The sequence below is a fragment of the Idiotropiscis lumnitzeri genome, chromosome 1 (assembly GCF_059441095.1).
Source record: "Idiotropiscis lumnitzeri isolate Australia: NSW breed Sydney's pygmy pipehorse chromosome 1, RoL_Ilum_1.0, whole genome shotgun sequence".
NCBI classification, from domain to species: domain Eukaryota; kingdom Metazoa; phylum Chordata; class Actinopteri; order Syngnathiformes; family Syngnathidae; genus Idiotropiscis; species Idiotropiscis lumnitzeri.
In genome coordinates, this window is record NC_142391.1 from 12,249,758 (window position 1) to 12,266,369 (window position 16,612).

General features: G+C 41.9%; 1 protein-coding gene and 1 pseudogene across 3 annotated transcripts; both read right to left on the bottom strand.

Moving 5' to 3' along the window:
- Positions 1 to 6,193: 6,193 nt before the first annotated feature.
- Positions 6,194 to 8,819, bottom strand: arf6b (ARF GTPase 6b). 3 transcript variants are annotated; one of them, XM_088317368.1, is made up of 4 exons: positions 8,803 to 8,819; positions 8,446 to 8,673; positions 8,142 to 8,230; positions 6,194 to 7,960 (listed from the first exon to the last, which is right to left on the bottom strand). In XM_088317368.1, the coding sequence occupies exon 4, from the start codon at positions 7,631 to 7,633 to the stop codon at positions 7,106 to 7,108; it is 528 nt and encodes a 175-aa protein (XP_088173494.1). In that variant the 5' UTR covers positions 7,634 to 7,960; positions 8,142 to 8,230; positions 8,446 to 8,673; positions 8,803 to 8,819; the 3' UTR covers positions 6,194 to 7,105. The 3 variants fall into 3 exon arrangements, with proteins under 3 accessions (XP_088173494.1, XP_088173486.1, XP_088173479.1); XM_088317360.1 differs by having other exon boundaries at positions 8,043 to 8,230; XM_088317353.1 differs by having other exon boundaries at positions 6,194 to 8,230.
- A 2,413-nt stretch (positions 8,820 to 11,232) lies between these two features.
- Positions 11,233 to 11,993, bottom strand: LOC148343231 (uncharacterized; annotated as a pseudogene).
- Between the last annotated feature and the right edge of the window lie 4,619 nt (positions 11,994 to 16,612).

A 16,612-nucleotide genomic window follows, 5' to 3' on the forward strand; every position in this document is an offset into this window, starting at 1 on the left:
GTTGTTTGCTGAGCCCTGAGCCACAGTGATGTCATTTTCAGTCAACAGAAGTGACAAAATGCCCCCCCCTCCCCCTTGGGATGGACAAAAACAGTGTGGATTTTACTGTTTAACGCATAGGTCACAAACGCAATATTAATCAGAAAGCCATGTTTAGTCGAGTGTCAACATATTCTTGTGAAGAACATTCTTGATGTGACTTCCTATTTAAACGTCATGCAAACTTTTAAGAATGAACAGAACAAGTACAGAAATGATCTCAAATCAGTCCTGTCTTCCTTGAGGGGTGCGTGTGTTGTGAAGCCAGTTGAAAGCCAGCCAAACGGCTGTTTCCAATATGGGTGTGGCCTTTTCACGTTTTCTGTGCGAGCTAGATCGTTGACATTCTTTGGAGCTTCCATTATCTCACCATACTTTGAACCTCATTGGTCAGCACCGGTACTTAAAATACTGCATTGAAACATGACAACACAAATGTAAGTACACTGGTCGTACTGCATTCTTAGGAATGGGAACCCAAGTTTTGTTTGACTTTCAAGGCACATTTTTTCAGAATATCCATCATGTTTATTCTCATGATGTTTCTAATGCTTACGTTTATGAAAATACAGAAAGAAAGAAAAATCCAGCCGCTTTGTACTAGACATGAAAATAGGGCCATCATGTCTTGTATGAAAGTATGATAATTCTAAGAAGCGAAGATCCATTCTAATTATCAGAGCTGGCCACTTGACCCTTTTTTGCCGGTCAGTTCCCCACCCTGCGGCCGCTATCTCGGTACCCACCCTGCCTCGACCTTCCGGCCTTATTCATAAAAATTGTCTTTGAAATTTCAATCTGAGTGATGGGGCTGTTTAGGAAGCCAAAAAGACATTCTCCAGGCAGATGCCATTTGCACTTTGTCCTGTGTGTGTAACCTCCCGGTCAAATACGCTAAACAAACAAAAGATTTGCTTCTTTTTAGGGATAGATGCTCTTTGAGTCAACAGAATTGACTGTAGTTTCTGTAGTCTGGTTTCTCTTTCAAAGTAAGACTGATAATGGTCGTCTGTGACGTCCTTGACTCTGTGTGTGCGTGTGTGGGTGCGTGTGTGCGCGTGTTACAGCTGAATAAACACAGTTCAGGGACCAACTAGTCAAACTATGCGGACAAATGTCAGGTTTTCACAAGAACAGAATCTGCGATGCTTCAGAATGTGGTTTCTTTTTAAAGAGAAGAAAAAGTCTACAATTATAGACTTGTTTTGACAACTGTATGATTACGGTACTGTCTTAAATCATGTAATTAATGCTTGTATAAGCACTTCTATCCAGCCATCGCAATCTAAATTGGTTATGTCAAACACCAACCCGACAAGCTCTGATAATTTTCTGCTGAGGTGAATAATATAAAATTGCATGTGACGTTCAGGAAAAAGTATGAAAGGAATGCGATTCGGTCCATTGCGCAAAGTGCACCCTTTCACGCTGGTTAAAAGGTAAAATAAACCTACACGCAAGATGCACATTCAGTGAATACATTACACAAACTGGACTATGTCTATATTTTAACTGTGACATTGAACAACGAACCACCGCAAGACTCCTGAAACAACTTTTAGCTGCTTCTGGAGCTGACAGAAGTCGTTAATTATAGCTCCCATGAAAACAAAGTAAATGCTCACGTTCGCTAACCATACTAAAAGGACGTTTTTATTGTCCTCGAGGATAGGCTTTGCCTGAATAAGCATTGTAGGATGGGTGGGCGTTCCCTGCTGAAATCGTGACATAAATGCACCACTGTAATAATATGCCTTGCGGACAAGGGAAAGTCCAATTATGAAAACAGAAGAGGAAACAGACCGCATTGTTTACTGATATACCTCACAGGGTTTGCGGGTGTGCTGGAGCCTATCCCAGGCGTCTTTAGGCAGTCGGCGGGGTACTGAAAATGAACAAAGGAATAACAACAAAATATTTGTCTTTGACACACCACAGTATTTAGAAAATAAAACATTAACAAGGTTTATTCATTTAATTTTTTTCAAGTTCGGCGGGCCGGATTAAAACACTTAACGAGCCGCATGAGGCCCCCAGGCCGTAGTTTGCCCACACCTGTAGCTAACCAGTCGTCCACTGCCGCCCAGTACTAAAATTGTAACATTTTGTATTTGTTTTTTACTTTATTAAAAAATAGTAAAAATTACGCAAAAATAATACTGTTCAATAGTTAACAGTTTTTGATAAACAGTGAAGTTAGTTAATTAATCACTTACAATCTTAGATGTAACATTTACTGTGCTGCATCTGGAATAAAAAGAGTACACATTAGGTAGAAAATAAAAGTATTTGGGTACTGTAGTTTTACCTAAGCACCCCCACACGTTCCAATTTGAATGTAATAAAAGTAAGAGGAGTTTTCTTAAAAGGGAATTTACTCCGAAAGAGCAGAATTTTGCTCAGGAGAAAAGATTAGAAGCGGGTGGAACTGTAAGCAGTTCTACCACTTTCCTGTTAGCATTGAGGAACTCATTGGAGACTTGTGGTCGCCTCTTGCATTTTGGTGGCACTGAAAGTACCAGCAGCAGATGTCCCATCGGGTCATCGTCATAGTAACTGAACCAATAAATATGCATTGTGGTCAACCCAAAACAAAATCGGATTGGAAATAGGAAGCACTAGAGCAGTTAAATTGAGTGGAATGGATGAAGTATCAATTAAGAAAAAAGATCACATTCAGAACAACATGCCTCATTCTGTCTGGCCTTTTTCACTGATATATATATTTTTAATTTCTTTCATAATGGCTAACCTTTTCTCTCAGGAAGTGGAAGGCATTCCATGCGCCCAGGGAGTTGCAAAAAAATGCCAGGAGGACTCGACTCTACAGAGGAGCGGTCGTAAAAATGTTGCTTACAGTCTCTGTCCTCGCCTCGGGTGGCCCTGGTGGTGTTGCCAATAAAGCAGCAAGAATCACACAGTAATGAAGTGGTGCGACCCAAAGTGGCCATTACAGCCCAATTAAAATGCCATCGGCAGCTAATGGAGGCCTGGAACAGGCGCATACACTGAGAGTCACTCTGAAGCCTGAGGGGCTGTTTACGCAACACACTTTTCATTCAAAAATGACTTTAAAAAAATGTGGTTTTGTCTTATGTTAATTTCTGAGCCAGATATAAAACAAACATTGTTAATTAAGTTGCAGGGGCAGTTTACACAGGCCTGTTTTTAACTCAAACCAGATAAAAAAAAATAATAATAAAAAAAAAAAAACGTGTTTTGATTGTTTACGTGACTAGGTTGTTTCGGAGCTTGAAAACGCAAACACTTTAGGTCTCAAAAAGAAAGACCGAAAATGACGAAAACGATTTGTGAAAATTTAGAAAACCCATGTGTGTGGTAAATGCCGGCACAACCAAAATATGAACAACACATATCGCTCTTCATGCAATTATGCTTAGAACGTTCTCTCTCTCACACACACACACACACACACACACACACACACCCTCACGCACGCACATACAGCCGTGTATATGAACCACAACAGGATGAACTTTGTGTGGTTTCTGCGCCTATAGGCATTTTAGAGTTTTCAATGAACCCAACATGCATGTTTGTGGAATGTGGGAGGAGGACAGATAACTAAAGCAAGTACAGGGAGAACATGCCAAACCAAATCAGGAAGGCTGGGCTCAAAATCTCAGAACTGTGAGGCAGGCATGCTAATCATTGGTTCACAGTATTACCCAGTGCAAACGTCCGTCATTTCTTCACAATGTGCCAACCGACTGCTGACCCCACATGCATGTTACAATGTTGGTTTTTGCAGGTAAACCAGAGTTTGTTTGATAGCGCATTCACCTGCCATGAGAAATTACCCAGTTTGACTTTTTGTTCCGGGAATGGCCATTTATTTCCTCAAATAATGTATGTTTGTTGAGATTGGCTGCTTGGCAATCGTCCTCTTGTTCAAAAGACATCTGGGCTATAGGTTCCAGGCCGGCTCACCTGCGAACCTAATGTGCTGTGTCTTTGCTTTTGTGAAGCACATTGAGTTGCCTTTTGTATGAAATGTGCTATATAAATAAAGCTCCCTTGCCTAATGAGGATAAGCATCATAGAAAAAGGACTGGTGGTTAATGCATATTTGTTAATCCGTCAATGCAATACATGCGTGCAACGGAGTGATAGGAAGAACAATTAAATGCTCTGCCACTAGACGGCAGAAGGTGTAATTAACCTGTACATACACCTGTTGCCAATCATACAATAGAATCATTCCTTTGTCTTCCACTAAACAAGCCCAGATTTCATACTGAGAAAGTACTTTTGTGGAAGATTGTGATGAGATTATTATTATTTCAGTATAAATACAATTTGTGACTTTTTATTTTATGATACATGAGATTTTTATAATGTGAAATGTTTTGGCTGAATAAAGGTTGGAAAACACTATCTTATAAAGTGTCTGATAGTCAAAACTACAAATATTTCCCCTGAGAAGAATGGAGGACATAAATGTGAGCCTATTGAATATGGTCGGTCTGCACATTTTGCTAAATCTTTAAAATAACAGACAAAAATAAAGCAAGTGTCTTTGATTTGATGTGTTAATATGATGCATTCATGGAAGACATAAAGAGGAGGAAGTGATTATACAGCAGCAGCTGCATAAGTTGCAATAATTTATTGAGGTCAGCAGTGAGGAGGGAAATGAAACCCCCAATGAATTCACACTTCTTTTTGCTCGTCTCGTGCAGCACAGCACGAGACTGCAGATCATTGTCAGGCCTCAAGGTGATTTTACCTCCCCATTCCTGAATAGTTTGACAATATTAGAAAAAATGGAGTTATCATGGTCGATGTATGCGATATACACACACACACACACACAAGTTATTGTGATGTAAAAAAAAAAATGTGATCGAGCTAAATTATTTCACCATTAATGTGAAAATATTTTAGAGGGGAAGTAAAAAAAAAGAAATAAAAAAAAAGAGATGGTTTTGTAGAAGTGCGTACAACATGCACACCCACTGAAAACTGGGGATGTGGCTATGTTCATAATGAACAAATTACATTCACACCCATGTTAAATGGGACTGCCACCATGTAACGTGTCTTGTTTTTAACCTCAACTTCAATTGTTCTTAAGCTTTTCTTGACATGTTGGCTGCTTTGCTGCAATTTTTTTTTTACCAATACTTACCGGTATCTATTAGTGTTGATAAGTCCCATAACTTTGTCCATGGCACTGGTTACAGTTCAAGGAAAACAGCCTCAAAGCATGGTGCTACCACCTAAATGCTTCACCGTAGGTTCTTTATGTGATCGGCCTGGGAATTGTTTACAATTTCTCATACTGTGAAAACTCTCTGCCAACCATCGCGTGTGCTGTATGATGTGACAACAAAAATGTCAGAAAAAGCCGCTTACAACATCTGAATTTTATTTGGTGTTATCAGAGGCACTTTAAACATGGTGGCAGGTGTTTGCCAACTCCCATTTTACACGTTTCCAATGGGAGTGGTTAATTCTGAACACAGCCATTCCGCCAGAAGGGTGTGCACACACACAAAACCACATTATTTGGCTATTTTAATTTGTCCTCTTAAATGTATTGTTTGTCTTCAAATGAGTAGAACAAAAAAAAAAAAAACACACTTTAACGGACAATTAGAAACTATTCATCTCAGAAACCAGGCACCCGAAGAGGGGTGTGTAGACTTTCTGTATCCACTGCACTGTCTTTGCAATTCCCAGACTATTGGGTGTATTTAAAAGTAAAATTAAATGCGCAACCGTTACCGCCATGTAATTTGTTAAACTTCAAAGATTGTTGTGCAAAAACGGACATGCTAAAATAAATCCATGCTTCAATGAACTGATTTTTATCCCACGGTCATCTCTCAGCATACACAATGCGACATACAGTGTACAGAGACGCCCACTGTCACGCAAACAATCATGAGGTTATGCTGTTGCCCCAGAGAGACCAACAGTTTAACTTCCTGTTTTGTACATTCTCCCATTGACAGGCAAGGGCATGGTGGGCAGAAGCATTCAATTTGAGGTTTCTATGAAGTCTCCCTGGGCATGGAAGTTAGTAGCTGCAGCCTGTGTAAAAGCATCCTGTTGAGTTTGTTCAAATATCACCAACATGCTTTGAGCAACTCTGTCTTGGTATAGAGTAACATTACAAACAAAGACATAGATTTCAAATCACTTTTTTAATAAGACATTACAATGACAAGGGCTTGTACATGGATCCCCCGCCCCACTCTGATCAAAACAGGAGCTGCAGCACACTTTTGACCGCATGACAGAAGGTCCCTAGTGGAGGTTTGCTGCACTTCATGCTACAGATACAGGCTCTCGTATCATGTCCCAATACTGAGATTAATCAATAGCAGATCGAGAGAACTTGGAACTCAAGGACATCGCCTTAGAAAACGTGAGGGTTGTCTCCCCTAAGACTAAAAAAATGCAGCCCAACAAGCATGTTGAGAGTATTTTGAGGCCCATTTGTTGAATAGTCAGCACATTTAGGTATCAAGACATGACACATTTGTTTACTATATCGCCCATAAAGGGGAATTGAGTGAAAGGGCTAATGAAATGGGAAGTATTTCTTCTCTCAAGTCAAGACAGATGGCAAAGATGAGACTCTCTCATTTGCAGCAATCAATACCTTTCTAACGAGGACTATGCACCGAAGTACTGGGCCAGAGTCCAACAAACATTTAAGATCTCCTTTAACAGAAAACAAGCAAAAATTAAAGAACCCCAGCCTAAGAATGCAGATAAATTCAGCGTCATTAGAAAAATTATATAAAACAGCAAAAACAACAGGCAAAGGTGGTGAACTGTTTGTGGCTTCCACAATAGAACCAATTCATTGAATATTCAATAAGCAAGCCCTAAAATATTGTGATAAATGTCTGCTACACAGGACAAGCATTTTTTTTTAAACCAGCAATCCAATTTGCAGATAAATTAGTCATAGGGTAATTGCAGTATTAAAAAATAAATGAGCTAATCAATTTGTACTTAACCATACTCATTGGAGAGGTTCTTTGCAAATTTATTATAGTTTTGACCTAAAACAGTCAGCACTCAATCATTAAGATTTGTAATTAGAGGTTAGCCATGTCAGGCCCTCATAGAGTCCATCACCTGTGGTCGCGCACGAGGGTTGAACATACCAATTCCTATCTCGGATGCGTGTCAATCCGAGCTTCTCTTGGATTTCATGTGGCTTCATGGCGTCGGGAAGGTCTTGCTTATTAGCAAATATCAAGATGATGGCATCCCTCATCTCCCTGTCATTGATGATGCGGTGGAGTTCCTGCCGCGCCTCATCGATGCGATCCCTGTCTGCGCAATCCACCACAAAAATGAGCCCCTGTGTGCCCGTGTAGTAGTGTCGCCACAGGGGGCGAATCTTATCTTGGCCGCCGACATCCCACACATTGAACTTGACATTTTTGTAGGTGACAGTCTCCACGTTGAAGCCCACTGTGGGGATCGTGGTGACGGATTGTCCCAGCTTCAGTTTGTAGAGAATGGTTGTCTTTCCGGCAGCGTCAAGTCCAAGCATTAATATTCTCATCTCCTTGTTCCCAAATATCTTCGAGAGCATTTTCCCCATTTTCAACTCTTCTGCATAAATACCTTGCTGGTAATGAGAAAAATCAGGCAGGAGCACTCTGCTTATTCTAGAGGAGCTTTCAGTTCAGTTAGAGGCTTATTGGTGAAAACATGACTCCCAATAATGTTAGAAATACACTCTCATGGTGAGTCTAACTACAAGAGCTTGCTATGCTGTGAGGCGCATGGACGTGTACATTCAAAGTAGCACTGTGTGTGAGCGGGGCCTTTCACACCATGCTTCGTTACTCTTCAAACTTGGCAGCAGCTGTTGCGCGATGAGAATTCGTGAGCACGAATCCGCCAAAAGATGGGTTCCCACAACAGGCTATGGGGTACAAAAAAGGGGATAGTGTATTACTAAGCGCCGCGGTGAAGTCCTTCGGGCGACGTGTGACGCGCCCCTTTACCGGCTGCACCCCGGCTCTCAGTCAGCACTACCGGGTAAGAAAAGCAGCTTTCTGCTGCTAACGCAATTCCAGCCAAAGCTTTGCGCCAGTTATCTTCACCTTTCCGGTTGCAGAGATCCTCGACAAGCCAGTCCTCTTGTAACTCAGCAACACACACACTCAACCAGGAAAGTCCACGGCTCGCCCCCCTGTAAGGAGATTAAATAGGAGTGTCAGACAAGCGTCCCAAAATTAGCCCTCCGCTGATGACGGCTAGCAAGCTAACTAGCCTAGCCGGCTAGCTCGCTAACAGTTAGCGGCAACAAACCAGCCAGATCCTGTTACAAAATAAGCGACAATAAGGAACAATACAAGCATTGGCAGACTCTAGATAGACATATAAACTGGACGACAAGCAATTTACCTTCGTTCTAATTTCCACTTTCGATTAATTCTTCCAGTAGCAGCCTTCTCCTTAAAGCCGAGCTGGTGGCGGCGCTGATACACCGGAAAGGTGTGGAGCTGCTTTCGCTGCCACTTCCTGCCGTTCGCTTCTTCATTCACTTGCGGATGAAGCGCCCTGGCTACTGCTGCCCTCAAAACGACAAACTGATATAATCAAGCTCCTCAAGACTTCTCCACCGCACGACTTCTGCATCAAAGACATCAAAGCAAACATTCTTAAACCGAACAGCATTTCAAACTCGCCCCAAGCAGTCACCATAAAGATCTGAGACATCAAAGGCTGTTACAGACAACTTAGTTTATTTTTACTCACAACCTCAGTTTAATGGGTAGTTCTGGGTATTCTGGAAAACACAAAACGCGACAGAAAACTTAGACGTTATACTCGTTTAATTGCATTTACAGTAATTCAACAAAAAGAGTAATATTACCACCTTGTGTTGCTTGGACGTAACTACACGAGTTTTAAACATTTGATTGGTCTGCTGCAGCAATAATTTTCACCTGCGTGAAGTTGGCCCTCAACCCCACGCAAAAATAGGGGGAAACATTTATTTTCCCATTGTTCACTTTGACCTGAGACTTGTGAATGATCCCAAAGTGATCGAAATAGAAAGAGATTTTATTGACGCCATTGCTGCATACGGGAAAAAATAGACTTAGATAGGGAGACAGACAGACAAATACAAAAGCAGTGTTGAGTGCAACACAAGGAAAAATCACATGTAATCTAAGCAGGAATAAAACAATACAGTTAAATGGTCTGCACTTCTGTGCAGTTGTGGTGCTCTGCAAGTAAAGTTGAGCTGAGTTGAGTTATAATGGGTCATTTTGGCCCACAACATAACAAGACGGTTAAACAAAGTAGCCACAACATGAGCCAACCTTACTTAGTCAGTGCTCAAGATAATTTAGTATTTAAATAAATTATAATTTATACCATACTCACATAAAACTATCTCAATGTCAAACCTTTGCTCCAAAATGTGCATCGTATATGTTTATTTATTTCCTCAACTCCATTATTGTGATCATTGCAGAATTGGAAGACTTTTTCTGTCCCTCACAGTACTAAATTTCAAAGACCCCAGACATAGAAATATGCACTTGTTTTAGAGATTAGTTATGCTGAGACAAACTGTAGCTGCTGGAAAAGTGATTTATAAATATTATTATTTCAGTCATCTATTATCCTCACTATTATTATGTAAAATTGATTCATAAATATAATTTATTGTACCAAATAGCTCTTGAGCCGCCCTAAAACACTTTTTCTCTCTTTCCTCCCTCTTGATGACCAACCTGAGTTTTAAAATCACCCTTTTCTACTATAATTTCGCTGATGTATTTCTTGAGATTGTGAAAACATGTTTTGTTTTAGACATATTTTTAATAGCAGTAATCATGCTCTGAAGTTGCGTCCCTCAATATTCATGCACACCGGTTACTAAAACCTTTAACAAAACAAAATAAAACAAAAATAATCAAATAAATGTTTTTTTTAACAAACTATAATTTCAAAAAAATATGTAACTTCATTGTGATTAATTAAAAAAAAAATCACTTTTGCGTAGTCAAAACTGAATTACACAGCTCTATGCTAGCATTTTGCCAAGGACAAATTACACCTCTTTTCCGGTTAATTTCTATGGGATTGTTCGCCCATTACAAATAAATATCCACAACTCAATTAAATATATTTTTTAAATCTGTGGATTTGTTATATATACAGCACTATTTTGTCTTGTCATAAGTCCAGTTACAGATATCTGCAATGCCATTTTGTCTATAGTTAAAACTTAATTTAGATATCTGCGAAGGGACATGTCGACTTGAAGTTCCACATAGTCACTCAAAATGTTGTAAAAAATGTAGTCGAGGGGCCATTTATAGACAAAACAAACAGTGTTGACGTAAGTCTCCACCAGCACAGCCAGAATCCAATGAACAACTTGATGTTGACAATCTATCTCGTGCATGTCTTGCCAAATAACACACTCAGGCCCTCTGGCAAGGACAAACTTTCTCCCAAGGTAACCCAACAATTTTGTGCTCACATTCACATGAGTCAAGTGGTGTTATTGACATAAGTTAATTTTGGGAGGAGTTAATATTACAATAATCCCTTGTTTTTCATGCGAAAAACTGTGACGTTGAGTTTTTTTCTTTTTTTTTTTTAATAAATATTCTTAATTTTTCAAATTTTATTTTGGGAGGAATTTACGCCTCTATTACACCCTTGCAACGCCCCCGACATGGTTCGCAACCTTCTAATTACTTTTCAACTTTAAAAATGCCAAATGTAGAATGTGCAGCCTGTGAGAGGAACGTGATTATGAACCCGGAAGTGGACAATGAAGATGGAACGTTCACTCATAACTACGTTAAAGTTGTAATTGGGGTCATTCCAGAATTGTAGAAATTTTTCTAACGCTTCCCATATGGTGTAATATGAATTAGCGGGAAATTAGAACGCAAATTAAAACTCATAAACACATATACAATAGATACCAGAAGAATGGGAGAACAGTGACAGTCTCATGTGGAGTTGAAAGCTAAAGAATAGAAATGTGTGTTCAAACACATTTTTTTAAAAAGTGGACAGAGAGGTGGCAAGCCCAACTTTTAATGGGAGGCCATTCCATAGGGAAGGACCGGCAACAGAAAAGGCACAATCCGCCCCCAAATTACGTATATTTGTGTTTGGGGAAGTCTAGTTTTTTTCTTTTCCATGAGCTTAGGTAGTTTACTTGTCACTCTGCGCCGAATAAGTGGTGATAAGCAAGACACACATTCCCGGGTGGTCGTGATCCGGTTTTCGAGGCGATAGGAAACTCAAAACAGGGGTGCGCACTGCCTCTTGGAAATCTGTACTCCGGCTGCAGATTCTGTGATAGCGCAACAATTGCGACCTGACTATTCCGCAAAAGTGTCTGGTGGGTGAAAACTGGAACTCCAAAAGGGGGCGTGCATGTCCGTTCCCTTGAAGTGGACTTTGTAGTCCAACCTTAAAGTCGAGTCAAAGTCCGGTCCTTTGTCGGTCGTCACGTCCAGGAAGTCCACAATCCTTTTGTCAAGTGTGTATTTTATTTTAATGGATTTTTTGAAGTTGTTTAAATGCTGTGCAAAAATGTTAAAATCTGAGTCAGAAAACGGTCAGATCCCCCAGATGTCATCCAAAAATCTGAAAGAATGTAGCGGCTTGAGGGGAGCTGCGGCCAAGACCGCTTCCTCCCAATATGCCATGAAGATATTGGCGTACGACGGGGCAAATTTATTGCCCATCGCCGTCCCACATGTTTGCAAAAAATGTTTATTGTTGAACTCAAAATCATTTCTCGTCAAATTGATGTCCAACAGTTTAATGAGATGCTCACCTAGTCTCTTGGGATTTGGGTACAGTCTGAAAAATTCACGCACTGCCTTCAATCCTGATTCAGTGTCGTTATTTGTGTAAAGGCCGTCGACATCAATAGTAAACAACCAAGAATCCTTTGGGATTTTCATGCCCCGAATCTTATCTAAAAGCTTGAAATTAATATATTTTTCTTGAAAAATTTGGTCCACTATGTATTTAACCATAGGGATAGTGTCCCAAAATAGCAGTGAAGACAACTTTTTATAATATTTTTCATCCTTAAATTGTCTCATGGCCTCCTGGACGGAGCGTGATCTGTCCATGACAACCACCAGACTGCCCTTGTCTGCCGGTTTGATGACAATATTTGTGTTTTCTTTTAATTGACATATAGCAAGTTCTTCCTCGTGTGTCACGTTCATCGGGTTCTCTTTCTCCCAATGGAGAGTTTTTAATGCGGAATCATTCGAGATGATCATGCTTCTGACACACAGAGGAATGCTGCTCAATGTCGGCGTCCAATCAGATTTGTACAAAAAGGGCAGTGGGTCCTGACGCCCCCTAGATTCAAATCGGGCTGCCAATATAAATCCTCTGTGAAATTGTTGTGCATCAAAGGCCAATTGATTCCTCTGGTCCTTGTGCAGTTTGGGTGTTGGTACAAAAGTCAAACCCCTTCCAAGTGTTTGTTTTTGAACCGGGGTCAGTGTGAAATTTTTGGCAAAATTCATAACATTACCCGTAATATCAATTGAACGTTTGGATGATTTGAGATTGCCCTATCCAAAGAGAGGAGTCTAATGAGCTGGTTGGTTTAAAAAGTGGTGCCAGTGCCTCAACATGGCTTTCGCCATTTGAGGTGTCCAATGCACATGGTCCGAACCAGTCGCAAATCTGCCCTCTTCCAACAACGAGATGTGGAACAAATTGTCCTTAATCATCGACAGACACCGTGGAGGAAATCCGAAATCAACTAGAAAAGTCCAGTAATCATTTAATTCAAATATCCTATCAAATTGTCAATCGATGAAAATAGAGAGCAAGCCTGTTGCATCCTTTCGGTCCCCTAGGACCTCCTTCAGGCACACAGCTTGCTAAAAAAAACTCACGTTCACGAAACTGTCTGTGTACGTGTAAAGATAAAGATAAAGATAAAGATAAAGATAAAGATGTCCTTTATTAGTCCCACAATGGGGAAATTTGAGGTGTTACAGCAGCAAAGATATAGATCACACAGAGTCGGCGGCGTAATGTAGCCGTTAATGTATAACATTAGCAGCAGACATTCATAAAAAGCATGCAAATATACACAGTATAAACGAATCTAGTGTAAGAAAACACTCCTAATGCCTGTCCATTATACAGAGGGGGAAACGCTGTAATGATAAAAACTACTGAATGATTGAAAATACTGCAATGATAAAAATACTGCAATGGTAAAAGTACTGTAATGGTAAAAAGTACTGCAATGATAAAATATACTGCAATGGTAAAAGTACTGTAATAGTAAAAGTACTGCAACGATAGAAAAATACTGCAATGATAAAAGTACTGTAATAGTAAAAGTACCGCAATGATAGGAAATACTGCAATGATAAAAGTACTGCAATGATAAAAGTACTGTAATAGTAAAAGTACCGCAATGATAGGAAATACTGCAATGATAAAAGTACTGCAATGATAAAAGTACTGTAATAGTAGAAGTACCGCAATGATAGGTAATACTGCAATGATAAAAGTACTGTAATAGTGAGCGTCCTGCAATGGTAGAAATACTGCAGTGATAGAAGTACTGTAATAAGAATACTGTAAAGGTAAACAAAATACATCATTGGTCAATATTTAAGTACACCATTGGCTGAAAGTACAGTAGTAGTGAATATTGCATGCTAGGACTGCACAATTGCACTAATGCCCTCCCGTTTGTAGGCCTGACCCAATGTTCTTGTTAAAAAGTCTGACAGCAGTCGGCAGGAAGGAGTGGCGAAATCTCTCTTTGGTACAGCGAGGGTGTAACAGTCTATCACTGAAGGAGCTGTGGAGTGTTCTCAGAGTGTCATTGAGTGGGTGGGCTGGGTTGTCCAGCATTAATGACAGTTTTGCCGTCATCCTCCTGCCCCCCACTGAGTCCACAGAGTCCAGGGAGCAGCCCAGGACAGAGCTGGCCCTCCTCACTAGTTTGTCCAGTCTCTTTTTGTCCCGGCCCGAGATGCCTCCTGCCCAGGAGACCACTCCAGGGAAGATGACTGATGAAACCACCGAGTCATAGAAGTTCCTGAGGAGTGTTCCCCGAACGCCAAAGGACCTCAGCCTCCTGAGTAGGAAGAGTCTGCTCTGACCCTTCCTATAGAGAGCGTCTGTGTTGTTGCTCCAGTCCAGTTTATTGTTCAGATGAACACCCAGGTACTTGTAAGTTGAGACCCTCTCAACGTCTGTTCCCTGGATATTCACTGGTGCAGGTGGAGAGTGCCGACGCTTGCAGAAATACACCACCAGCTCTTTGGACTTCCCAGCGTTGATTAGGAGGCGGTTCTGCTGACACCAGTCCACAAAACCCTGCGTAACCCCTCTGTACTCCCGATCGTCTCCGTCAGTGATGAGGCCGACAATCGCAGAGTCATCAGAGAACTTCTGCAGGTGACAGGTGGAGGAATTGTATTTGTAGTTCGAGGTGTAGAGGGTGAACAGGAAGGGAGCCAGAACAGTTCCCTGCGGCACTCCGTGCTGCAGAGGAGCACGTCAGACACACGTTCTGTTCTCACATACTGTGGCCGGTTTGTGAGGTAGTCGTGGATCCATGTGATGAGGTGGTGGGCCACTTCCGCCTGCTCGAGCTTGTCTCCCAATAGGGTGGGCTGGATGGTGTTGAAAGCACTGGAGAAATCAAAGAACATGATCCTCACCGTGCCCCCCGCCTTCTCCAGGTGGAAGAGTGAAATGTGGAGCAGGTAGATGATGGCATCATCCACACTGATGCCTGGCTGGTATGCGAACTGGAGTGGGTCCATCGAAGAGCTCACCAGGGGGCGCAGATGGACGAGGACCAGTCTCTCCAGGGTCTTCATCAGATGAGACGTCAGCGCCACTGGTCAGAAGTTGTTGAGCTCCTTCGGATGGGGAGTCTTTGCAACCGGAACCAGGCAGGATGTTTTCCACACCTGGGGGACTCTGCCCAGCTTCAGGCTCTGGTTGAACATGTGCTGGACGATTCCATACTGCACGTATGCTGCCACCGCGATCACGTGACTGAACTCTCGCGGTAAATAGAACGGACGCATGCTAACAGCTATCAGCTCAATGTCCTGACTGGAAAGTTGATCCTTGATAGTGATGTGCCCAGGGTTACACCATCTATCATTAACAAACACAGCCAGCCCTCCTCCTTTCCTCTTACCGCTCTCCCGTGTCCTGTCCACACGTAGGATTTGGAAGCCATCCAATTCCACGACGGCGTCCGGCGTTAGCTCGGTTAGCCACGACTAGGGGTTAGTGTTAGGGTTTGGGTAGGGTTATGGGGTTAGTGCTAGGGTTTGGGTTAGGGTGGGTTAGGTTAAGGGTTAGGGGTTAGGGTTAAGGGGTTAGAGTTAGGGTTAGGGTTTGGGTTGGGGTTAGGGTGGGTTAGGTTGAGGGTTAGAGCTAGAGTTAGGATTTAGGGTTAGGTTTCGAGGTTAGGGTTTAAGGTTAAGGGTTGGGGTTTGTTTTGTATTTTCTATTTTTTCAAACACGTTTAGTGTTCCCAGCTATATTTTTTAACAGTTAGTGATCCCAGCCAGGCTTTTTTTTTTTTAAAATGCAGTTAGGGTTAGCAGCTAAGGTTTTCTAGCGCAGCAATGATTCCCAGGTAGTTTTTTTTAACACAGTATGGTTCCCAGCTCGTTTTTTTTTTTTTTTTTTTAAGTGCAGCTAGGGTTTCCAGCTAAGGTCTTGTTTGGGTTTAGGGGTGGTCTTAGGGTTAGGCTTAGTATTAGGGTTAGGGTTAGGGTTAGAGTTTGGTTCAGGGTTAGAGTAGGGTAGTGTAAGGGTTAGGATTATGGCTAGGGTTAGTGGATTAGGGTTAGGGTTAGGGTTAGAGTTAGTGGGTTAGGGTTAGGGTCACGGACAACCTAAGACTCAGACAGGGGGGAACTTCCAGTGGGCAAATGAGTTGAACCTACTTTTAAATAGGTCGGACTGGAAGCCTGCTCTAGCTCAGTCTCTAGTATTTTTTATCATTTCAGCATTTTCTTTTTTATCATTGCCGGATTTTTATTTATTTCCCCTCTGTACCATGGACAGACTTCCTTCTCTACTTTGGACAGACTAGAGGAATGTTTTCTTACACTTGTATATGTTTGTCATGGAGTCGCCGTACGGCGAGGAGGAGGTGGAGTCACGATCGCCGTACGGCGAGGAGGAGGTAGGACCCAAAATGCGAGGAAGCAGGGAAATGGGTAACGTAAGGGGAATTTATTAAAGGAATCAAACAAGGAAAAACAACGTGGCCGGGAGCAAGATAACAAAGGGTAACCAAAACGAAACTAGCAGGATCGGAGGGCGAGGAACAAAGACAGGGACCAATACTGGGGGAACGAGGCCGAGACCGAGACCGAGACCGAGACCGAGACCGAGACCGAGACCGAGACCGAGACCGAGACCGAGACCGAGACCGAGACCGAGACCGAGACCGAGACCGAGACCGAGACCGAGACCGAGACGCGGTCGTGATAGTCCGTAATGAGCGGCAGGGAACAACAAGGGACAGTGACCCGACACTGGGTTGATGGCATGG